The 24,572-nt window shown below is 44.3% G+C and overlaps 1 protein-coding gene across 1 annotated transcript in view; it reads right to left on the reverse strand.

Annotated features, from left to right (window-relative positions):
* LOC121585310 (vacuolar protein sorting-associated protein 13B-like) overlaps window positions 1–24,572 on the reverse strand; it is a 719,687-nt gene that overhangs the window by 491,906 nt on the left and 203,209 nt on the right. Inside the window, exons 18-19 of the mRNA XM_045226113.1 lie at window positions 2,409–2,543; window positions 1,806–1,985 (exon numbers count right to left, since the gene is read on the reverse strand). Of these exons, the coding sequence (XP_045082048.1) occupies window positions 1,806–1,985; window positions 2,409–2,543 (315 nt within the window). The remainder of the gene's footprint in view (window positions 1–1,805; window positions 1,986–2,408; window positions 2,544–24,572) is intronic.

Here is a 24,572-nt window from a genome sequence, read left to right on the forward strand (position 1 = left end):
GGATAGATCCTCTGGTTAGGAACGCTGTCGGGAACGCCGGGATGACAGTGCTGGAGAAGGGGACGGGACTGGGATACGTGGAGAGGGTGATGACATACTGATATTCAAGACCTCACTGGGTGAGGAGACTCAACGCTGCAGATTCAGTAACTCCCTAGGAGGACACTGATATCGCTTAGTCTCTATGGGAACGGTACAGTATGTCTTCTCCCAGGGGTCACTACCTATTAGGACACAAACAATGAACGCTGCCGGCTTGATAACTCACAGATCTCAGTCTCTACGGCAATGTTTTACCCCCAGAGTTGGAGTAAGGATACAGAAAGTTTCCACAGGTCTGGAACAGTGAGAACTACTGGACAAACAAGGAGTTGGAGTAAGGATACAGAACGTCTCCACAGGTCTGGAACAGTGAGAACTACTGGACAAACAAGGAGTTGGAGTAAGGATACAGAACGTCTCCACAGGTCTGGAAGTGTGAGAACTACTGGACAAACAAGGAGTTGGAGTAAGGATACAGAACGTCTCCACAGGTCTGGAACAGTGAGAACTACTGGACAAACAAGGAGTTGGAGTAAGGATACAGAACGTCTCCACAGGTCTGGAAGAGTGAGAACTACTGGACAAACAAGGAGTTGGAGTAAGGATACAGAACGTCTCCACAGGTCTGGAACAGTGAGAACTACTGGACAAACAAGGAGTTGGAGTAAGGATACAGAACGCCTCCACAGGTCTGGAAGAGTGAGAACTACTGGACAAACAAGGAGTTGGAGTAAGGATACAGAACGTCTCCACAGGTCTGGAAGAGTGAGAACTACTGGACAAACAAGGGCCTATAAGTTAAGGCAAACCTTTGTTATGTGCTTGTTTCTATGATGACTGTCCATAACAGTCCAAAACACTGAGCCACCTGGACATAAAGGAATGTCCACACATCCATTTTTGAGCTGCTTACTGGACTCTATTTTGATTAGTAAAGTCGTGTATAAAGAAGGGCTTTGAGATACCTCATGAGAGGGGGATGAAGAATTTACAAGATTCTAAAGTTCCAGAGGAAACTAGTAGATCCCTTTAATGCTGGTGTCTCTTTTCCAGCCAGGACACCTCCCAGAATGCTCTCTCTCTCTGGCCGGCTCTGTCTGAGGAGAGCACCAAAAGGCTACCGGACACTCTGCTCCACTTCTCTCCTGAAGCAGCATGGGAGCTCTGGGCTTCAAGGCCTAGTCACTTACTCTGCTCAGTTCTTAGTAACAGCTCCTACTGACTCAGTCACACCAACCCACAGGCTTCATCCATCATGCCCCTTCCATTCCACCAGAGATGGTAGCAATCCACCTCCATCTCTCCCTTCAAATCTGTTCCCCTTCCAAGTCCACCCCTGATTACTGTATCACACGTGCACTGAAGGACAATAGCAGCAGAAAGCTGTGGTCCAGGGACAGGGGAACTCCTTTCAGTTCAGCCTTGGACGTTAGTCATAAAGAGGTTAGCTCTGCATCGTACTGACAGTGAGACATGACTGTCCAGAGAACACCAGCTGCATGTAAAGCTTCAACAACTGTCATCCTGTTTCCAATAACACTTGAAGACAGAGTGGAAAACAGCTTACAGGACAAACACACGGGAGGGTAGGACTCTGAATGATGACATGACCTGTTGAGGACTTCAGTATTGTGGACTAGACGTGGGATAGGAGGTAGATGACTTACCTGGTCTGAAGGACTAAGGTATGATAAGTATACCAGACCAGAGGTTTCATCTACCGTACTAGCTAGCTACTCTAGGTATAGAGACGTCAGGCCTACCGGAGTTGCGGCAGTCGTCCCCGTGCTGGGGTATCTGTATCGAGAAGGCAAGGAGGTCAGGGGACAGCAGGGACTCAGGTTTACGGATCTCATTGAGCCAGCGACTCTGGTGGAGCTCCTTAGTGTCAGATGGACCCTGCAGCAGAGGAACCAGCTTCTCCTTTATTCCCTCTGGTGAACCTGGAGAGAAGGAGAGGAGAACTTTATTCATCCGGGAACAAAGAGACAATGTAACTACATCAGTCTGGATCTAGGGAAAGTGAATTGAAAATTGATTCTACAAGTAGTGTAGTCCTGTGGGTGACCTGCTGTTGAACTGTTCTGGGTCTGTCAGCTATAGTGGTGATATGGAGATCAGTGTGCGGAGAGTCATCCATTCTGTTCCAGACATCAGAGAAAGAGAAAAGCCCTGATCTCAATGACAGAGCCCCCTGAGACCAGCGGTGACACACACAGAAACTAAACATCTGGACTGAAGTCCAGGGAGGAGTGGAGGACTGTGAGTGAGTGAAAGTGAAAGAGAAGGGTCTAGGCGCGGCACGGTGTGGGGGTAAGGCTCTTCCACACAGGCAGTAAAGTTTAACAGGGCACAGCTGCACACACCTGGGGTCCTGGCACACACTTTAACAGCTCCCACGGTTCCCCCGGCGCAGTTCACCGTGGCTCTGCTGCAGAATTTCAGCTCCACGTTCTGGACCGAGGCCTCCAGGGTCGGAGAAGGAGAGGGAGACTTCACACCTAATAAAAACAACAACTGAAAATGAAGTGGGGGGCGGGGCTGCTCTGGTGAAGGTTTAAACACTGCTGCTGCTTCGTTAAACTACGGATTGGCCTTTAATTGTTGTTGACCTCTGGACCCTTAAAGAGTGTTTCAGGTTAGCCCTGGACCTGCAACTCTCTCACAGTACACAGAGAGCCTTGACCCTTTAACTCTCTCACAGTACACAGAGAGCCTGGACCCTTTAACTCTCTCACAGTACACAGAGAGCCTGGATCCTTTAACTCTCTCACAGTACACAGAGAGCCTGGACCCTTTAACTCTCTCACAGTACACAGAGAGCCTGGACCCTTTAACACTCTCACAGTACACAGCCCTGGATCCTGTAACTCTCTCACTGTACACAGAGAGCCTGGACCCTTTAACACTCTCACAGTACACAGCCCTGGATCCTGTAACTCTCTCACAGTACACAGAGAGCCTGGACCCTTTAACTCTCTCACAGTACACAGAGAGTAATGAAGACACAAAATAACTCCAGAAAGAGCCCGATGGTCACACTGTTGATGACAGCGAGTGCCTGTGTGACTGCCGCACGTTGTCTCGCTCTCCTGGAGATCATGAAAAAGGAGGGTATAGGAGCAAGCGTTAACTGAGTATTATGTGTGCCAAACAGGTGCTGTTAGATTACAAGAATATTATTTGTGTACAGTGTAAACAACACTAAATAAATCAGATAAACCAGAGAGTCTGTTCGAATGAAAAAATTATATATAAAGCCTTTATTACAGCAGCTTGCATTCGTGAATTGCGTTTTTTTGTTTTTTTTTGTCTAATTATTCAAAGCTCCCTTTGTTATTTAATTTCAAAACTAAAACGCTTGATTGAATTTCAAAGCATGTCTCGTATGCTGTGTGATGGCATGAACAAATGAATGATTGATTGATAGATACAGTAGCCTATATATTGAACTACAAGCCTAAATAAGTTAGGGTATTAAGACTAAACAGGACGCGCTCTTAGGCCTACAGCTCCATGGTGGTTATGCAAGGCTGCTATACAAAGCCTTCTAATGATAACGACATTACTATTTAATAAAATGATCATAATAATAATAATAGTAATCATAACAATAAGAAGGAGATCTAGATAAAGGAGGGTCTAGGAGCGAGAGCTGTGTGCATATTATGTGTGACAAACAGGTGCTGTTAGATTCCAATATCATTTTTCTGCCTGTTTGGAACAGTGTAAACAACACTAAATCAATTATAAGTCATACCAGTCTGTTCTAACATGTTATTTTTTTAAAGCTTTTATTACAGCATAGCAGAGATTAAAAACAGCTGAATCTGTGAAAATTGCTTTATCCAACATTTTGCCGTTGCGTGAGGCTTGGTGCTCACTGAATCAGTAGGATATTAAACTAACACTCAAACAGGCAACAGAAGCAAGATCTGTCTTATTTCTGTATATATATATGGATGATTTATAAAGCCAGGCCTATTTAACAGTTAGGCTATTGATTCTAGACCTAATTAAATTGGGGTTTCCTCTCTCCTCACTTTTCTTAGACAATTAAGGCCGTTTCCTCATTTCCGCTACTGCTTCCTGTATGCTGGTTAACAATCCCTATATGCTGGTTAACATTGCTATTATGCACATAGCAACATAGGGAAAGGCGCCAATTCTAATGAGCACTGAAGATTATGTTTCAGAACCACAGACAGTGACCGTATCCAACGCGGGAGAAAGCGCATTTGTTATAATGCCGAACACAAAAACAAACAAAAATGTCACAAAATGTTTTCATAACATGGTGCAAACTGTTTTGACTGGGGAGCATGTGACAGGCTTTAGCGTGTTTTTTTGTGTATCTGGGAAAAGGACTATTATTACTATTATTATTATCATTATCATTATTACTACTATCAGTATTATTAGTATTATTATTACTACTAGCATCATTATTACTACTATCAGTACTATTATTATTATTATTACTATTATTATCATCATTATTACTACTATCAGTATTATTACTACTATCAGTATTATTACTACTATCAGTACTATTATTATTATTATTACTATTATTATAATCATTATTACTACTATCAGTACTATTATTATTATTATTACTACTATCAGTACTATTATTATTATCATCATTATTACTACTATCAGTATTATTATTATTGTCATTATTACTACGATCAGTACTATTATTATTATTGCTATTAGTATTATTATTATCACTATTACTACTATCAGTACTATTATTACTATTATTATCATCATTATTACTACTATTATTACTATTATTATTATCATTATTACTACTATCAGTACTATTACTACTATTATTGTCATCATTATTACTACTATCAGTACTATTATTATTATTGCAGTTATTATTATTTTCATTATTACTAATATCAGTACTATTATTATTATTACTGTTATTATTACTATTATCATTATTACTACTATCAGTACTAATTATTATTATTATTATTGATATTATTACTACTATTATTACTATTATTACAATTATTATTAATATTATTATCTGAAGATTACAGATAAAATTAATCGCTGTATCTGAATTAATTGACATGAAATGACTTATTATCGACCACAGTAAGCAGTCAGATGCCTGTACAATACTATAGCATATGGCTTTATACAGTATAGTTGAGTCTGTTCAACACTGAGATGTTAATTCATGGTAACTAATCAAAGCCCATACTGAGCTCAGTAAACCCCAGAGTCTGTCCTCTCTAACTCCTGACTCACACCTGTCTTCCCCAACCCCAGGCAGGCAGGCAGGCAGGCAGACAGGAGGCCTGGAAGAAGTCCCTGGTTGACATGTTTCCTAAGACGACAGTGTGTTATTTCTATGGTGAGAGGACATAACAGGGTTTATGGTGAGAGGAGGTCTCAAACACAGAACAGGGGTCTGATTGGTAATAGATACTGGGTACAACATAACAGGGGTCTGATTGGTAATATATACTGGGTACAACATAACAGGGGTCTGATTGGTAATAGATACTGGGTACAACATAACAGGGGTCTGATTGGTAATAGATACTGGGTACAACATAACAGGGGTCTGATTGGTAATAGATACTGGGTACAACATAACAGGGGGTCTGATTGGTAATAGATACTGGGTACAACATAACAGAGGTCTGATTTGTAATAGATACTGGGTACAACATAACAGGGGTCTGATTGGTAATAGATACTGGGTACAACATAACAGGGGTCTGATTGGTAATAGATACTGGGTACAACATAACAGGGGTCTGATTGGTAATAGATACTGGGTACAACATAACAGGTGTCTGATTGGTAATATATACTGGGTACAACATAACAGGGGTCTGATTGGTAATAGATACTGGGTACAACATAACAGGGGTCTGATTGGTAATAGATACTGGGTACAACATAACAGGGGTCTGATTGGTAATATATACTGGGTACAACATAACAGGGGTCTGATTGGTAATAGATACTGGGTACAACATAACAGGGGTCTGATTGGTAATAGATACTGGGTACAACATAACAGGGGTCTGATTGGTAATATATACTGGGTACAACATAACAGAGGTCTGATTGGTAATAGATACTGGGTACAACATAACAGAGGTCTGATTGGTAATAGATACTGGGTACAACATAACAGGGGTCTGATTGGTAATAGATACTGGGTACAACATAACAGGGGTCTGATTGGTAATAGATACTGGGTACAACATAACAGGGGTCTGATTGGTAATAGATACTGGGTACAACATAACAGGGGTCTGATTGGTAATAGATACTGGGTACAACATAACAGAGGTCTGATTGGTAATAGATACTGGGTACAACATAACAGGGGTCTGATTGGTAATAGATACTGGGTACAACATAACAGGGGTCTGATTGGTAATAGATACTGGGTACAACATAACAGAGGTCTGATTGGTAATAGATACTGGGTACAACATAACAGGGGTCTGATTGGTAATAGATACTGGGTACAACATAACAGGGGTCTGATTGGTAATAGATACTGGGTACAACATAACAGGGGTCTGATTGGTAATAGATACTGGGTACAACATAACAGAGGTCTGATTGGTAATAGATACTGGGTACAACATAACAGGGGTCTGATTGGTAATAGATACTGGGTACAACATAACAGGGGTCTGATTGGTAATAGATACTGGGTACAACATAACAGAGGTCTGATTGGTAATATATACTGGGTACAACATAACAGAGGTCTGATTGGTAATAGATACTGGGTACAACATAACAGAGGTCTGATTGGTAATATATACTGGGTACAACATAACAGGGGTCTGATTGGTAATAGATACTGGGTACAACATAACAGGGGTCTGATTGGTAATAGATACTGGGTACAACATAACAGGGGTCTGATTGGTAATAGATACTGGGTACAACATAACAGGGGTCTGATTGGTAATATATACTGGGTACAACATAACAGAGGTCTGATTGGTAATAGATACTGGGTACAACATAACAGAGGTCTGATTGGTAATAGATACTGGGTACAACATAACAGAGGTCTGATTGGTAATAGATACTGGGTACAACATAACAGGGGTCTGATTGGTAATAGATACTGGGTACAACATAACAGAGGTCTGATTGGTAATAGATACTGGGTACAACATAACAGAGGTCTGATTGGTAATAGATACTGGGTACAACATAACAGAGGTCTGATTGGTAATAGATACTGGGTACAACATAACAGGGGTCTGATTGGTAATAGATACTGGGTACAACATAACAGGGGTCTGATTGGTAATAGATACTGGGTACAACATAACAGAGGTCTGATTGGTAATAGATACTGGGTACAACATAACAGAGGTCTGATTGGTAATAGATACTGGGTACAACATAACAGGGGTCTGATTGGTAATAGATACTGGGTACAACATAACAGGGGTCTGATTGGTAATAGATACTGGGTACAACATAACAGGGGTCTGATTGGTAATAGATACTGGGTACAACATAACAGGGGTCTGATTGGTAATAGATACTGGGTACAACATAACAGGGGTCTGATTGGTAATAGATACTGGGTACAACATAACAGAGGTCTGATTGGTAATAGATACTGGGTACAACATAACAGGGGTCTGATTGGTAATAGATACTGGGTACAACATAACAGGGGTCTGATTGGTAATAGATACTGGGTACAACATAACAGGGGTCTGATTGGTAATAGATACTGGGTACAACATAACAGGGGTCTGATTGGTAATAGATACTGGGTACAACATAACAGAGGTCTGATTGGTAATAGATACTGGGTACAACATAACAGAGGTCTGATTGGTAATAGATACTGGGTACAACATAACAGAGGTCTGATTGGTAATAGATACTGGGTACAACATAACAGGGGGTCTGATTGGTAATAGATACTGGGTACAACATAACAGGGGTCTGATTGGTAATAGATACTGGGTACAACATAACAGAGGTCTGATTGGTAATAGATACTGGGTACAACATAACAGAGGTCTGATTGGTAATAGATACTGGGTACAACATAACAGGGGTCTGATTGGTAATAGATACTGGGTACAACATAACAGAGGTCTGATTGGTAATAGATACCGGGTACAACATAACAGGGGTCTGATTGGTAATAGATACTGGGTACAACATAACAGGGGTCTGATTGGTAATAGATACTGGGTACAACATAACAGGGGTCTGATTGGTAATATATACTGGGTACAACATAACAGAGGTCTGATTGGTAATAGATACTGGGTACAACATAACAGGGGTCTGATTGGTAATATATACTGGGTACAACATAACAGAGGTCTGATTGGTAATAGATACTGGGTACAACATAACAGGGGTCTGATTGGTAATAGATACTGGGTACAACATAACAGGGGTCTGATTGGTAATAGATACTGGGTACAACATAACAGGGGTCTGATTGGTAATATATACTGGGTACAACATAACAGAGGTCTGATTGGTAATAGATACTGGGTACAACATAACAGGGGTCTGATTGGTAATAGATACTGGGTACAACATAACAGGGGTCTGATTGGTAATAGATACTGGGTACAACATAACAGAGGTCTGATTGGTAATAGATACTGGGTACAACATAACAGAGGTCTGATTGGTAATAGATACTGGGTACAACATAACAGGGGTCTGATTGGTAATATATACTGGGTACAACATAACAGAGGTCTGATTGGTAATAGATACTGGGTACAACATAACAGGGGTCTGATTGGTAATAGATACTGGGTACAACATAACAGGGGTCTGATTGGTAATAGATACTGGGTACAACATAACAGAGGTCTGATTGGTAATAGATACTGGGTACAACATAACAGAGGTCTGATTGGTAATAGATACTGGGTACAACATAACAGGGGTCTGATTGGTAATAGATACTGGGTACAACATAACAGAGGTCTGATTGGTAATAGATACTGGGTACAACATAACAGGGGTCTGATTGGTAATAGATACTGGGTACAACATAACAGGGGTCTGATTGGTAATAGATACTGGGTACAACATAACAGAGGTCTGATTGGTAATAGATACTGGGTACAACATAACAGAGGTCTGATTGGTAATAGATACTGGGTACAACATAACAGGGGTCTGATTGGTAATAGATACTGGGTACAACATAACAGAGGTCTGATTGGTAATAGATACTGGGTACAACATAACAGAGGTCTGATTGGTAATAGATACTGGGTACAACATAACAGGGGTCTGATTGGTAATAGATACTGGGTACAACATAACAGAGGTCTGATTGGTAATATATACTGGGTACAACATAACAGGGGTCTGATTGGTAATAGATACTGGGTACAACATAACAGGGGTCTGATTGGTAATAGATACTGGGTACAACATAACAGGGGTCTGATTGGTAATAGATACTGGGTACAACATAACAGGGGTCTGATTGGTAATAGATACTGGGTACAACATAACAGAGGTCTGATTGGTAATAGATACTGGGTACAACATAACAGGGGTCTGATTGGTAATAGATACTGGGTACAACATAACAGAGGTCTGATTGGTAATAGATACTGGGTACAACATAACAGGGGTCTGATTGGTAATAGATACTGGGTACAACATAACAGAGGTCTGATTGGTAATAGATACTGGGTACAACATAACAGGTGTCTGATTGGTAATAGATACTGGGTACAACATAACAGGGGTCTGATTGGTAATAGATACTGGGTACAACATAACAGAGGTCTGATTGGTAATAGATACTGGGTACAACATAACAGAGGTCTGATTGGTAATAGATACTGGGAGGTTTTGGAATATGAAACACCAGGGATGCCAGACACCCGAGAGGAGAGAGAATTCCTGTCTGAGGAATCATATAAAACTCTGACACCACCTGTTCCAATAAGGATGTATTTTTCATCTACTAACTTCCACAGTCCACTTCACAGAGACACAAGGTTTCATTTCCTACCAGCTAGTGTCCAGAGAAGAGAAGTTCTGGCCTGAATCTGACTCTAAACTGCTGGGTGTCTGAAGGAGCAGTTGGTAGCACAGGAAAAAGTAGTTGTTTCACTGACGAATTTCACTGACGAATGAATGGAAAGTATTTCAGAGGGATACAATGGGATGTATGATATAGCAGGGATAATATTGAGTTAATGAAGCAGCTTGGTGGTAGGGTTGGGGGGTTTAAACACAGCTTTCTGATCTGGAAGGGAACCAGTTCATTATTATGGAACAGTCTCTAGTCTGGATGCCTTCCAGGATCATAGTGTTTATAAATCCAGGCAGGTTGGAGTCAGACATCAGATCACCCCTACCTCTATTTCTCCTCCTTTCCTCCTCCCTCTCCTCCTCCTCCTCCTCCTCCTCCTCATTCTCCTCCCTCTCCTCCTACTCCTCCTCCTCCCTCTACCTCCTCCTCCTCCTCCCTCTCCTTCTCCTCCCTCTCCTACTTCTCCTCCTCCTCCCTCTACCTCCTCCTCCTCCTCCTCCCTCTCCTACTTCTCCTTCTCCTCCCTCTCCTACTTCTCCTTCTCCTTCCTCTATCTATCTACCTCCTCCTTCTCCTCCCACTCCTACTCCTACTTCTCCTTCTCCTCCCTCCCTCCCTCCCTCCCTCTCTCTCTCTATCCCCCTCCTCCTCCTCCCTCTCCTACTCCTCTTTCTCCTCCCTCTCTCTACCTCCTTCTCCTACTCCTCCTCCCTCTCTCTATCTCTCTACCTCCTCCTCCCTCTCCTACTCCTCCTTCTCCTCCCTCTACCTCTTCCTCCTCCTCCTCCCTCTACCTCCTCCTCCTCCTCCTCCTCCTTCTCCTCCTTCTCCTCCCTCTCTCTCTCTCTCTACCTCCTCCTTCTCCTCCCTCTTCTCTCTCTCTCTCTCCCTCCTCCTCTCTCTCTACCTCCTTCTCCTCCTAGCCTTTCCTTCCTCCATCTGCTGTGATGGATCATGGTGGTGCAGAGAGACATACAACTTCAAACGCTCCTCTTTAGACAGCAGAGTGGGCCACTGGACCACTGGTGTCATCGTGGTGCTGAGCCCTGGTTACCAGACTGCTGCAGCCTTTCATCTAGCGATCTGCTCCCAGAGGGGAATACAGCGTCTCTGTCTGCACTGGTTTATCCTAACAAATAACCTAATGGCTGTAGGTGAATGAAAGGGAGGGTTATAGTTAGATTTAGAGGATGTGATTAGGCAGGGGGTTATAGTTATATTTAGAGGATGTGATTAGGCAGGGGGTTATAATTAGAGGATGGGATTAGGCAGGGGGTTATAGTTATATTTAGAGGATGGGATTAGGCAGGGGGTTATAGTTATATTTAGAGGATGGGATTAGGCAGGGGGTTATAATTAGAGGATGGGATTAGGCAGGGGGTTATAATTAGAGGATGGGATTAGGCAGGGGGTTATAGTTATATTTAGAGGATGGGATTAGGCAGGGGGTTATAGTTATATTTAGAGGATGGGATTAGGCAGGGGGTCATAGTTATATTTAGAGGATGGGATTAGGCAGGGGGTTATAGTTATATTTAGAGGATGTGATTAGGCAGGGGGTTATAGTTAGATTTAGAGGATGTGATTAGGCAGGGGGTTATAGTTATATTTAGAGGATGGGATTAGGCAGGGGGTTATAGTTATATTTAGAGGATGTGATTAGGCAGGGGGTTATAGTTAGATTTAGAGGATGTGATTAGGCAGGGGGTCATAGTTATATTTAGAGGATGTGATTAGGCAGGGGGTTATAGTTAGATTTAGAGGATGGGATTAGGCAGGGGGTTATAGTTATATTTAGAGGATGGGATTAGGCAGGGGGTTATAGTTATATTTAGAGGATGGGATTAGGCAGGGGGTTATAGTTATATTTAGAGGATGGGATTAGGCAGGGGGTTATAGTTAGATTTAGAGGATGGGATTAGGCAGGGGGTTATAGTTAGATTTAGAGGATGGGATTAGGCAGGGGGTTATAGTTATATTTAGAGGATGGGATTAGGCAGGGGGTTATAGTTAGATTTAGAGGATGGGATTAGTCAGGGGGTTATAGTTAGATTTAGAGGATGGGATTAGGCAGGGGGTTGACTACTCCCTCCCTCTCTCTCTCTCTGGAAACAATATCTAGTTATTGATCATAGAATACATGGTGATATTGAGTGTGTGATCACAGCCTGAAAACACCTTAAATCCTCCAAGAGGCTGTGGCTCCCCCTCTGAACTAACCATCTACTGGAAACACACTATCCCACAGAAAATGGTGCGCACACACACACGCACGCACACACGCACACGCACGCACACACGCACACGCACACACACGCACGCACACACACACACACACGCACGCACGCACACACGCACGCACACACACACACACACGCACGCACACACGCACACACACACACACACGCACACACACGCACGCACACACACACACACACAAAAAGCCTCCAGACTCTTTCTCAAACTCTCAAGCATAAAAGGTTGTCCAGAACTGTGATAAATGGCCCTAGCAGCAGTATGGCTGTGAGCTGTGATAAATGCCTTTGAGTGAGTAAGAGTGAGTGAGTGAGTGAGTGAGTGAGTGAGTGAGTGAGTGAGTGAGAGAGAGAGAGAGCAACGTTTAGGACAGCTGTTCAGCTCCTACACACATGGATGATGCAGATAGAGATGGAGGAGCTGCTCATTCAGAGAGGGGGATAGGCTGGGATTGATGGTGGTTGGTGTGTGTGTGTGCGTACACGTGTGTGTGTTGTTGTTATATTTGTGGGGCAGGCTGGCAGGTGTGTGTTGTTGTTATATGTGTGGGACAGGCTGGCAGGTGTGTGTTGTTGTTATATGTGTGGGGCAGGCTGGCAGGTGTGTGTTGTTGTTATATGTGTGGGGCAGGCTGGCAGGTGTGTGTTGTTGTTATACAGTGAGGGAAAAAAGTATTTGATCCCCTGCTGATTTTGTACGTTTGCCCACTGACAAAAAAATTATCAGTCTATAATTTTAATGGTAGGTTTATTTGAACAGTGAGAGACAGAATAACAACAACAAAATCCAGAAAAACGCATGTCAAAAATGTTATAAATTGATTTGCATTTTAATGAGGGAAATAAGTATTTGACCCCCTCTCAATCAGAAATATTTCTGGGTCCCAGGTGTCTTTTATACAGGTAACGAGCTGAGATTAGGAGCACACTCTTAAAGGGAGTGCTCCTAATCTCAGCTTGTTACCTGTATAAAAGACACCTGTCCACAGAAGCAATCAATCAATCAGATTCCAAACTCTCCACCATGGCCAAGACCAAAGAGCTCTCCAAGGATGTCAGGGACAAGACTGTAGACCTACACAAGGCTGGAATGGGCTACAAGACCATCGCCAAGCAGCTTGGTGAGAAGGTGACAACAGTTGGTGCGATTATTCGCAAATGGAAGAAACACAAAATAACTGTCAATCTCCCTCAGCCTGGGGCTCCATGCAAGATCTCACCTCGTGGAGTTGCAATGATCATGAGAACGGTGAGGAATCAGCCCAGAACTACACAGGAGGATCTTGTCAATGATCTCAAGGCAGCTGGGACCATTGTCACCAAGAAAACAATTGGTAACACACAACGCCGTGAAGGACTGAAATCCTGCAGCACCCGCAAGGTCCCCCTGCTCAAGAAAGCACATATATATGCCCGTCTGAAGTTTGCCAATGAACATCTGAATGATTCAGAGGAGAACTGGGTGAAAGTGTTGTGGTCAGATGAGACCAAAATGGAGCTCTTTGGCATCAACTCAACTCGCCGTGTTTAGAGGAGGAGGAATGCTGCCTATGACCCCAAGAACACCATCCCCACCGTCAAACATGGAGGTGGAAACATTATGCTTTGGGGGTGTTTTTCTGCTAAGGGGACAGGACAACTTCAACGCATCAAAGGGACGATGGACGGGGCCATGTACCGTCAAATCTTGGGTGAGAACCTCCTTCCCTCAGCCAGGGCATTGAAAATGGGTCGTGGATGGTGCTTGTAACGCCAAGGTAGTGGGTTCGATCCCCGGGACCACCCGTACACAGAAATGTATGCATGCATGACTGTAAGTCGCTTTGGATAAAAGCGTCTGCTAAATGGCTTATTATTATTATTATTATTATTATTCCAGCATGACAATGACCCAAAACACACGGCCAAGGCAACGAATGAGTGGCTCAAGAAGAAGCACATTAAGGTCCTGGAGTGGCCTAGCCAGTTTCCAGACCTTAATCCCATAGAAAATCTGTGGAGGGAGCTAAAGGTTCGAGTTGCCAAACGTCAGCCTCGAAACCTTAATGACTTGGAGAAGATCTGCAAAGAGGAGTGGGACAAAATCCCTCCTGAGATGTGAGCAAACCTGGTGGCCAACTACAAGAAACGTCTGACCTCTGTGATTGCCAACAAGGGTTTTGCCACCAAGTACTAAGTGGTCAAATACTTATTTCCCTCATTAAAATGCAAATCAATTTATAACATTTTTGACATGCGTTTTTCACAATTTTTTTGTTGTTATTCTGTCTCTCACTGTTCAAATAAACCTACCATTAAAATGATAGACGGATCATTTCTTTGTCAGTGGGCAAACGTACAAAATCAGCAGGGGATCAAATACTTTTTTCCCTCACTGTATGTGTGGGGCAGGCTGGCAGGTGTGTGTTGTTGTTATATGTGTGGGGCAGGCTGGCAGGTGTGTGTTGTTGTTATATGTGTGGGGCAGGCTGGCAGGTGTGTGTGGTGCATAAACACACAGCTGGAGACCAGAGGGTACGGCACTTCATCAAATCCTCCCTGGTAGAGCAGCACCCTGGGTAGTACCCTTCCCCCTCTTTCCATCCCAGAGAGAGAGAGAGAGAGAGAGAGAGAGAGAACAGAGAGAGAGAGAGAGAGAGAGAGAGAGAGAGAGAACAGAAAGAGAGAGAGAGAGAGAGAGAGAGAGAGAGAGAGAGAGAGAGAGAGAGAGAGACAGAGAGAGAGAGAGAGAGAGAGAGAGATGTAACATCACACTGATGAGGCAGTACGAGATGTGGAAGCAACCCTTCTGCACCACGCTTTCTGCATACCTCCGCACTTGGGTCATTTGTGTGTGCACGTGTGTGTGTGTGTGTGTTTTTACAGAACATCTGCGTACTTGAAAGCCATGTTTTGCACATTCCAGCATGCACCGCTCTGCTCTGCTCTGCTCTGCTCTGCCGCCGCAGAGGAATGGTATGGCTCTCTGGGAAAATAGGACACGATTTAACTACGACAAGCTACATTCTAAATAGGACACGATGTTTGCATTCAAGTACTTTTCATTAACACCCTGTGATGATACCTCTAGGACAATAAACATCATCACCACATTAGCTCTGAGAGAGAGAGAGAGAGAGAGAGAGAGAGAGAGAGAGAGAGAGAGAGAGAGAGAGAGAGAGAGAGAGAGAGAGAGAGAGAGAGAGAGAGAGAGAGAGAGAGAGAGAGAGAGAGAGAGAGAGAGAGAGAGAGAGAGAGAGAGAGAGAGAGAGAGAGAGAGAGAGAGAGAGAGAGACGAGGGGAGAGAGAGAGAGACAGAGAGAGAGAAAGAGAGAGAGATACAGAGAGTGTGTGCCCCTATAGGAGCAGACCTGGGGAAACACACAGACTGACTGACTGACAGACAGAGGATTGGGGTATAGGGCTGAGGATTGGGGCTGAGGTTTGGGTATAGGGCTGAGGATTGGGGCTGAGGTTTGGGTATAGGGCTGAGGATTGGGGCTGAGGTTTGGGTATAGGGCTGAGGATTGGGGCTGAGGTTTGGGTATAGGGCTGAGGATTGGGGCTGAGGTTTGGGTATAGGGCTGAGGATTGGGGCTGAGGTTTGGGTATAGGGCTGAGGATTGGGGCTGAGGTTTGGGTATAGGGCTGAGGATTGGGGCTGAGGTTTGGGTATAGGGCTGAGGATTGGGGCTGAGGTTTGGGTATAGGGCTGAGGATTGGGGCTGAGGTTTGGGTATAGGGCTGAGGATTGGGGCTGAGGTTTGGGTATAGGGCTGAGGATTGGGGCTGAGGTTTGGGTATAGGGCTGTGGATTGGGGCTGAGGTTTGGGTATAGGGCTGAGGATTGCGGCTGAGGTTTGGGTATAGGGCTGAGGATTGGGGCTGAGGTTTGGGTATAGGGCTGAGGATTGGGGCTGAGGTTTGGGTATAGGGCTGAGGATTGGGGCTGAGGTTTGGGTATAGGGCTGAGGATTGGGGCTGAGGTTTGGGTATAGGGCTGAGGGTTGAGGATTGGGGTTAGCCACACAAACAGCAGGGAGCCAGATCAGTAGGATAGCTGATAAACACAAACACATTCCTGTTTCTTGATTCATTACAGTGGTTAATATGGGCCTCTGTGGCTTTGTCTGAAAGGGCACCATGTTCCCTACTGGATATAGTGCACTACTACCCTGTTCCCTACTGGATATAGTGCACTACTTTTGACAAGAGCCCTGTTAGCCCTATTCCCTATGGGCCCAGATCAAACGTAGTGCACTATACAGGGAATAGGGTGCCATTTCAGATGCAGCCTCTGTGTGTGTGTGTGTGTGTGTGTGTGTGTGTGTGTGTGTGTGTGTGTGTGTGTGTGTGTGTGTGTGTGTACAGCCTGTTACTGTATATCACAGTATCTATTAATGTCAGGTTTAATGCTCTACTGAGCTCTTCTCCTGTTCCTCTGTTGTCTGTCTGGTGGCTTCATGTCCAACTAATCATTGTTCTCCTTCGTTCACGCTGTCATTTACACATTCTCTCCTGGTACAAAGTAGTGCAGTGCTCGTAATTTAATTCAGGGAGGGAGAAAAACAACTTAATTTCTGTAAAATAGCTGGCTACAGCTCTACTGTACATGTCTGTCTGTCCTCTGGTCTTCCTACTGTCTGTCTGTCTGTCTGTCTGTCCTCTGGTCTTCCTACTGTCTGTCTGTCTGTCTTTCTGTCCTCTGGTCTTCCTTCTGTCTGTATGTCTGTCTGTCTGTCTGTCCTCTGGTCTTCCTACTGTCTGTCTGTCAGTCTGTCAGTCTGTCCTCTGGTCTTCCTTCTGTCTGTATGTCTGTCTGTCTGTCCGTCCGTCCTCTGGTCTTCCTACTGTCTGTCTGTCCTCTGGTCTTCTGTCTGTCTGTCTGTCTGTCTGTCTGTCTGTCTGTCTGTCTGTCTGTCTGTCTGTCTGTCTGTCTGTCTGTCTGTCCTCTAGTCTTCCTTCCTTCTGTCTGTCTGTCTGTCTGTCTGTCTGTCTGTCTGTATGTCTGTATGTCTGTCTGTCTGTCCGCCCTCTGGTCTTCCTACTGTTTGTCTGTCCGTCCTCTAGTTTTCCTTCTGTAGTCTGTCTGTCTGTCTGTCTGTCTGTCTGTCTGTCTATCTATCCATCCATCCTCTGGTCTTCCTACTGTCTGTCTGTCTGTCTATCCTCTGGTCTTCCTACTGTTTGTCTGTCCGTCCTCTGTCTGTCCGTCCTCTGTCTGTCCGTCCGTCCTCTGTCTGTCCGTCCGTCCGTCCGTCCTCCGTCCGTCCGTCCGTCCGTCCGTCCTCTGGTCTTCCTACTGTTTGTCTGTCCGTCCTCTGTCTGTCCGTCCTCTGTCTGTCCGTCCTCTGTCTGTCCGTCCTCTGTCTGTCCATCCTCTGTCTGTCCGTCCGTCCTCTGTCTGTCTGTCTGTCCGTCCGTCCGTCCTCCGTCCGTCCGTCCGTCCGGTCTTCCTACTGTTTGTCTGTCCGTCCTCTAGTTTTCCTTCTGTTGTCTGTCCGTCCTCTAGTTTTCCTTCTGTTGTCTGTCCGTCCTCTAGTTTTCCTTCTGTTGTCTGTCCGTCCTCTAGTTTTCCTTCTGTTGTCTGTCCGTCCTCTAGTTTTCCGTCTGTCCGTCCGTCCGTCCGTCCGTCCGTCCGTCCGTCCTCTGGTCTTCCTACTGTCTGTCTGCTTTCATTATGCAGGGCTTTAAGTGTATGAGGGTACAGATAAAAGGTCTGGTTAGCTATCCTCCCCTCCCTCCCTCCCTCCCTCCCTCCCTCCCTCCCTCCAACCTCCATGCTTAGTTACAATCACATCTTATTTCCCGGGACGGAAATGAGCGAAGGCTCCCCTCAAAGACACACGGAGAATTCTCCTGTACTGACGTTTCCTGATTTATTTTAAATAGCGTCTTTCAGCTCGGCATGAGGAAACGATGGATGATGGATGGAGAGAGACGGTGATAAACGACAGGTCTGATCCACCCTGATGAGAGGAGAGACGTCAGGCTCCGCTAGGGGCCCGAGGGGGCGTAGTGGTGGGAGTAAGCACCGCAGGGCTGTGGGAGTGGCTGAGCTTATAGGCCTGCTGGAGTGGAGTGAAGGTTGTAGGGTGGGGCCGTGGGGGTAGAGGAGAGTAGCCAGCAGAGAGTTCTGTCAAGTCCACCGCATCGCCTTAAACATGTAACTAATCAAATGTAAGACAGCAACAACAACAAACTTCTGTTCTTCTGTTTTCCATTGGCCCCCAAGTCCCTGCTTCTCTTATTAGCTGATTTCCATTGGCCCCCAAGTCCCTGCTTCTCTTATTAGCTGATTTCCATTGGCCCCCAAGTCCCTGCTTCTCTTACTAGCTGATTTCCATTGGCCCCCAAGTCCCTGCTTCTCTTATTAGCTGATTTCCATTGGCCCCCAAGTCCCTGCTTCTCTTATTAGCTGATTTCCATTGGCCCCCAAGTCCCTGCTTCTCTTATTAGCTGATTTCCATTGGCCCCCCAAGTCCCTGCTTCTCTTATTAGCTGATTTCCATTGGCCCCCAAGTCCCTGCTTCTCTTATTAGCTGATTTCCATTGGCCCCCAAGTCCCTGCTTCTCTTATTAGCTGATTTCCATTGGCCCCCAAGTCCCTGCTTCTCGTATTAGCTGCATAGAAAGAAACCCAGACCATCAGAACAGTCTTCAGAGCACTGAGGGGGATAGAGAGGAGGAACAAAGGGTTCTGTCTGGATCAACTTAAAACATCATCACACTCCTCTAAGAGCAGAGAGTGGACCAGTCTGTGGCTCATTTAAGTTTTCATTGACAAGACCCGTCTCAAGTTGCTCTAAGATTTATTTATCAGTTCTATGATGTTGACACAACTTGCTCATAACGTCAGAAATAAGGTTGAAATAACGTTGCCAACAAATTAAAAGTTCTCTCTTTCGTCTTTCCCCGGCCGGACCTGATGTCAATCCGTGCAGCAGACAAGCAGACAGACAGGCATGAATTCAGGAGAAACCAATAAGACAGCTCTTCAAAGCGTGATGGAGTCTTGAGTGAGAGGCCAGCCCAGCAAGCCTGCGCTGAAACAGACATGTAGAGGGTTTCCATTAAGCTCCTCATCTCTTTACTGACAATTGTGACAACCACAGACCGCCAAAATACTTTCTTCAACTTTTCTTTGTAGAACAATGAATAAGGATGGACGGACAGAGTACCCCGTCCATGAGCTAACAGGCTGGGCCAACAGTCAATAGACGGACAGAGTATTCCATCCATGAGCTAACAGGCTGGGCCAACATGGTGTTAGACTAGAGGAATGTAGTGAAAGAGTCCTCCTGTATCCACACATTCCTTAAATGGGATCTTATGGGCACGATGTTAGATCAGGGATCTGCTGCTCTCTAGACACCTTAGGAGAACATGTGGGCCTTTGTGAGGAAACTGACTGAAATCACATTAGGTGCCAAAGGTGGGTTTAATAGAAGTAAAGCTGGATGGCTGCTGGGTTGTCTGAAGTAAAGCTGGAGGGGTGATGGGTTCTCCCCCTGGTTTCTGGTCTCTCCCCCTGGTTCCTGGTCTCTCTCCAGGGCTCTCCCCAGGGCTCTCCCCCTGGTTTCTGCTCTCTCCCCAGGGCTCTCCCCCTGGTTTCTGCTCTCTCCCTAGGCCTCTCCCCCTGGTTTCTGCTCTCTCCCTAGGCCTCTCCCCCTGGTTTCTGCTCTCTCCCTAGGCCTCTCCCCTTGGTTTCTGGTCTCTCCCCAGGGCTCTTCCCCCCTGGTCTTGCCAGTGTTCATTCCTCCATCTGGCCAGCCCGCTGCTGCCTCTCCTTCTCCAGGTCTCCGTCATGCTAAAGATATGTCACAGCTCGTATATCACCCAGCAACCCAGGCCTGGCCACCTCCCCCCTGCAGCAGTGTCTTCTGTAGCCAGACTCCATCTGCACCATCTGTAGGTTTCAGAGAGCTCCATGGAACATCACTTTAAACTCCAGTTATAAATACACATTTTACAGTTAAAAGACTGGCAATACTTCCAGGGCCTAAGGGGACTTGAGTGAATGAATCGAAAACCAACCAAGCTTTCATGAAAGTACAACCAGTGCAAATAGGGTAGTGTAGTGTAGTGTAGGGTAGTGTAGTGTAGTGTAGGGTAGTATAGTGTAGTGTAGTGTAGTGTAGGGTAGTGTAGTGTAGGGTAGTGTAGTGTAGTGTAGGGTAGTGTAGTGTAGTGTAGGGTAGTGTAGTGTAGTGTAGGGTAGGGTAGTGTAGTATAGTATAGTATAGTATACTATAGTTTAGTGTAGTGTAGGGTAGGGTAGTGTAGTGTAGGGTAGGGTAGGGTAGGGTAGTGTAGTGTAGTGTAGTGTAGTGTATTTTACGGTATGGTAGGGTAGGGTAGGGTAAGGTAGGGTAGGGTAGGGTAGGGTAGGATAGTGTAGTGTAGTGTAGGGTAGGGTAGTGTAGTGTAGGGTAGGGTAGGGTAGGGTAGGGTAGTGTAGGGTAGGGTAGTGTAGTATAGTGGTAACCCTGTGTTTCCCCTAACCTCCCCGCTGGGCAGTTGACAGAGCTGAGGGGCAGAGGGCCTGAAACTGGAGGCTGTCCACACACACACACACGCGCAGAGTCATCCACTCAGATATGTCCCCACAGACCACCTCTCTATTTTCATTAGACAACCAGACCCATAAAGCATGACACTGTTTTCTACAGAACCCTCCCATAAAATATACCTCTGGTCTCTGAGGGGAGAAGAGACCCTAACTGTAATCTGTTCCCACAAACCACAAAGGATATGTATATATATGTATGTATATGTATGTATATGTATGTATATGTATATATATATATATATATTTGCGAGAAAAAAAACATATGGGGGATTGGAAGTGATGCAGACAATTACATTGATGGAAGTTACAATCTATCTGCAATATTAAAGCTGATCTACACCCTAAAAAATATATAATAATAATAATAATAATAATAATAATAATAATAATAATAATAATAATAATAATAATAATAAAAAAAAGAAATATTCAATACCCCAAGTCAATACTTGGTAGAATCACCTTTGGCAGTGATTACAGCGGTGAGTCTTTCTGGGTAAGTCTCCAAGAGCTTTGCACACCTGGATTATACAATATTTGCACATTATTCTTAAAAAAATTATTCAAGCTCAATCAAATTGGTTGTTGATCATTGCTAGACAGCCATTTTCAAGTCTTGCCATAGATTTACAAGCCGACTTAAGTCAACTGTAATTGAGCAACTCAGGAACATTCACTTTCTTCTTGGTAAGCAACTCCAGCAGATGTTTGGCCTAGTGTTTAAGGTTATTGTCCTGCTGAAAAGGTTAATTTGTCTCCCAGTGTCTGTTGGAAAGCAGACTGAACCAGGTTTTCCTCAAGGATTTTGCTTGTGCTTAGCGCCTTGCCGATGACAAGCATACCCATAACATGATACAGCCACAACCATTCTTGAAAATATGAAGAGTGGTATTCAGTGATGTGTTGTGTTGGCCACAAACATAACACTTTGTATTCAGGACATAAAGTAAATTTCTTTGCCAATCTTTTGCAGTTTTACTTTTGTGCCTTGTTGCAAACAGGATGCATATTTTGGAATATGTTTTATTCTGTACAGGCCTCATTCCTTTCACTCTGTCAATTAGGTTAGTATTGTGGAGTAACTACAATTTTGTTGATCCATCTTCAGTTTTCTCCTATCACAGCCATTAAACTCTGTAACGGTTTTACCATTCACCATTGGCCTCGTGGTAAAATCCCTCAGCGGTTTCCTTCCTCTCCGGCAACTGAGTTAGGAAGGACGCCTGTATATTTGTAGTGACTGGGTGTATTGATACACCATCCAAAGTGTAATTAATAACTTCACTGTGTTTGAAATTCATTGCTCGACTGAGGGACCTAACAGATAATTATATGTGGGGGGTACAGAGATGAGGTAGTCATTCAAAAATCATGTTAAACACTATTACTGCACACAGAGTGAGTCCATGCAACGTATTATGTGACTTGTTAAGCACATTTTTACTCCTGAACTTATTTATGCTAGCCATAGCAAAGGGATTGAATACTTATTGACTCAAGACATTTCAGCTTTCCATTTTTAATTAATTTGTAAAGAATCTTGAAAAAACATAATTCCACTGACATTATGGGGTATTGTGTGTAGGCCAGTGACAAACAAACTCAATGTAATCAATTTTAAATTCAGGCTGTAAAAACAAAATGTGGAAAAAGTCAAGGTGTGTGAATAATTTCTGAAGGAACTGTATATGCTAGTCAGGACCGAGGCAAAGATGAACGGAGCAAAGTACAGCGAGATCCTTGATGAAAACCTACTCCAGAGCGTTAAGGACCACAGACTGGGGCGAAGGTTCACCTTCCAACAGGACAACAACCCTAAGCACACAGCAAAGACAACGCAGGAGTGGCTTCGGGAAAAGTCTCTGAATGTCCTTGAGTGGCCCAGCCAGAGCCCGGACATGAACCCGATCGAACATCTCTGGAGAGATCTGAAAATAGCTGTGCAGCAATGCTCCCCATCCAACCAGACAGAGCTTGAGAGGATCTGCAGAGAAGAATGGGAGAAACACAAATACAGGTGTGCCAAGCTTGTAGCGTCATACCTAAGAAGACTCGAGGCTGTAATCGCTGCCAAAGGTGCTTCAACAAAGTACTGAGTTAAGGGTCTGAATACTTATGTATATGTGATATTTTTCAATTTGATAAATTTGCTAAAACCTGTTTTTGCTTTGTCATTATGGGGTATTGTGTGTAGATTGATGAGGGGAAAAAACTATTTAATCCATTTTAGAATAAGGCTGTAACCTAACAAAGTGTGAAAAAAGTCAAGAGGACTGAATACTTTCTGAAGGCACTGTACATGGTTGATATTTGGGTGACTGTGAAAACAGCGACAGAGACAGAAACAAATCAAGGCAACACTATAGAAACGAGGAGTACTGCCAAGACGCCTCGCTTTGTTTTACTTTACATACCATGTCACCTCCTCTTGGTGAAATATGTGAAATATGTGTTCTATGGCTACAAAGCGCAGGGAGGAAGGTGTACCATGGTCGGCAATAGTATTGTAGTATTCAAACTTCCACTGTAAGGTAAGCCGTATTCAAACCGCCACTGTAAAGTAAGCAGCATTCAAACTACCACTGTAAAGTAAGCAGTATTCAAACCGCCACTGTAAAGTAAGCAGCATTCAAACTACCACTGTAAAGTAAGCAGCATTCAAACCGCCACTGTAAAGTAAGCAGAATTCAAACTCCCAGTGTAAAGTAAGATGTATTCAAACTGCAGTAAGTTAGCAGTATTCAAACTAGCATTGTAAAGTAAGCAGTATTCAAACTGCCAGCGTAAAGTAAGAAGTATTCAAACTACAGTAAGTTAGCAGTATTCAAATTGCAGTAAGTTAGCGGCATTCAAACTGCAGTAAGTTAGCAGTATTCAAACTGCCAGTGTAAAGTTAGCTGCAGTATTCAAACTGCAGTGTAAAGTTATCTGCAGTATCCAAACTGCAGTGTAAAGTTAGCTGCAGTATTCAAACTGCAGTGTAAAGTTATCTGCAGTATTAGTCCTAACGGTGGTGTTCCAGCTATCTACCATGACTCCACCAGTCTTTTACTCTCCTTTTATCTCGCTCCACAAATTAAAGCATCTGGGGAGATTTTACAGCTTCTCTGAGCTCCTTTTATTTTGAGAAACACTTAGCAGTCTGTCAGTACCTCCAGATTAAAACTGGGAACCTTTTCCCCCCCCCTGGATAGGAAGACAGAGAATGAAAGGATCTGCCCACGTGCCTCTGGTGAAGGACACTGACTGAGTAGTCTGTGGTGTGTTATCAGCTAGGGCCCGATATGAAACACCTTCCTCTATTGACACAGCCCACTTCAAAAGGAGACGGAGGGAGGGACCATGGAGGGGCTGCATCCCAAATGGCACCATATTCCCCATAGGGCTCTGGTCAAAGGTAGTGCACTGTATAGGGAAGTGGCATTTGAGTTGCATTTGAGACGCAGCCAGGGCCTGCTAGGAGCTGGTGACAGTCAGGAACCAGCAGGACACTGCGCTGTGAGGCTTCATGTTCTTCCAAGGAGCCACAACAGAGCCTGCGTCCCAAATGACACCCTATTCCCTATTCTCATAGGGCTCTGGTCGACAGCAGAACACTATGTAGTGAATAGGGTGCCATTTGGGACGCAAGCCCAGTCCCAGGAACAGAACGGTGGCAGTC

Source organism: Coregonus clupeaformis, chromosome 17 (genome assembly GCF_020615455.1).
Source record: "Coregonus clupeaformis isolate EN_2021a chromosome 17, ASM2061545v1, whole genome shotgun sequence".
Taxonomy (NCBI): domain Eukaryota; kingdom Metazoa; phylum Chordata; class Actinopteri; order Salmoniformes; family Salmonidae; genus Coregonus; species Coregonus clupeaformis.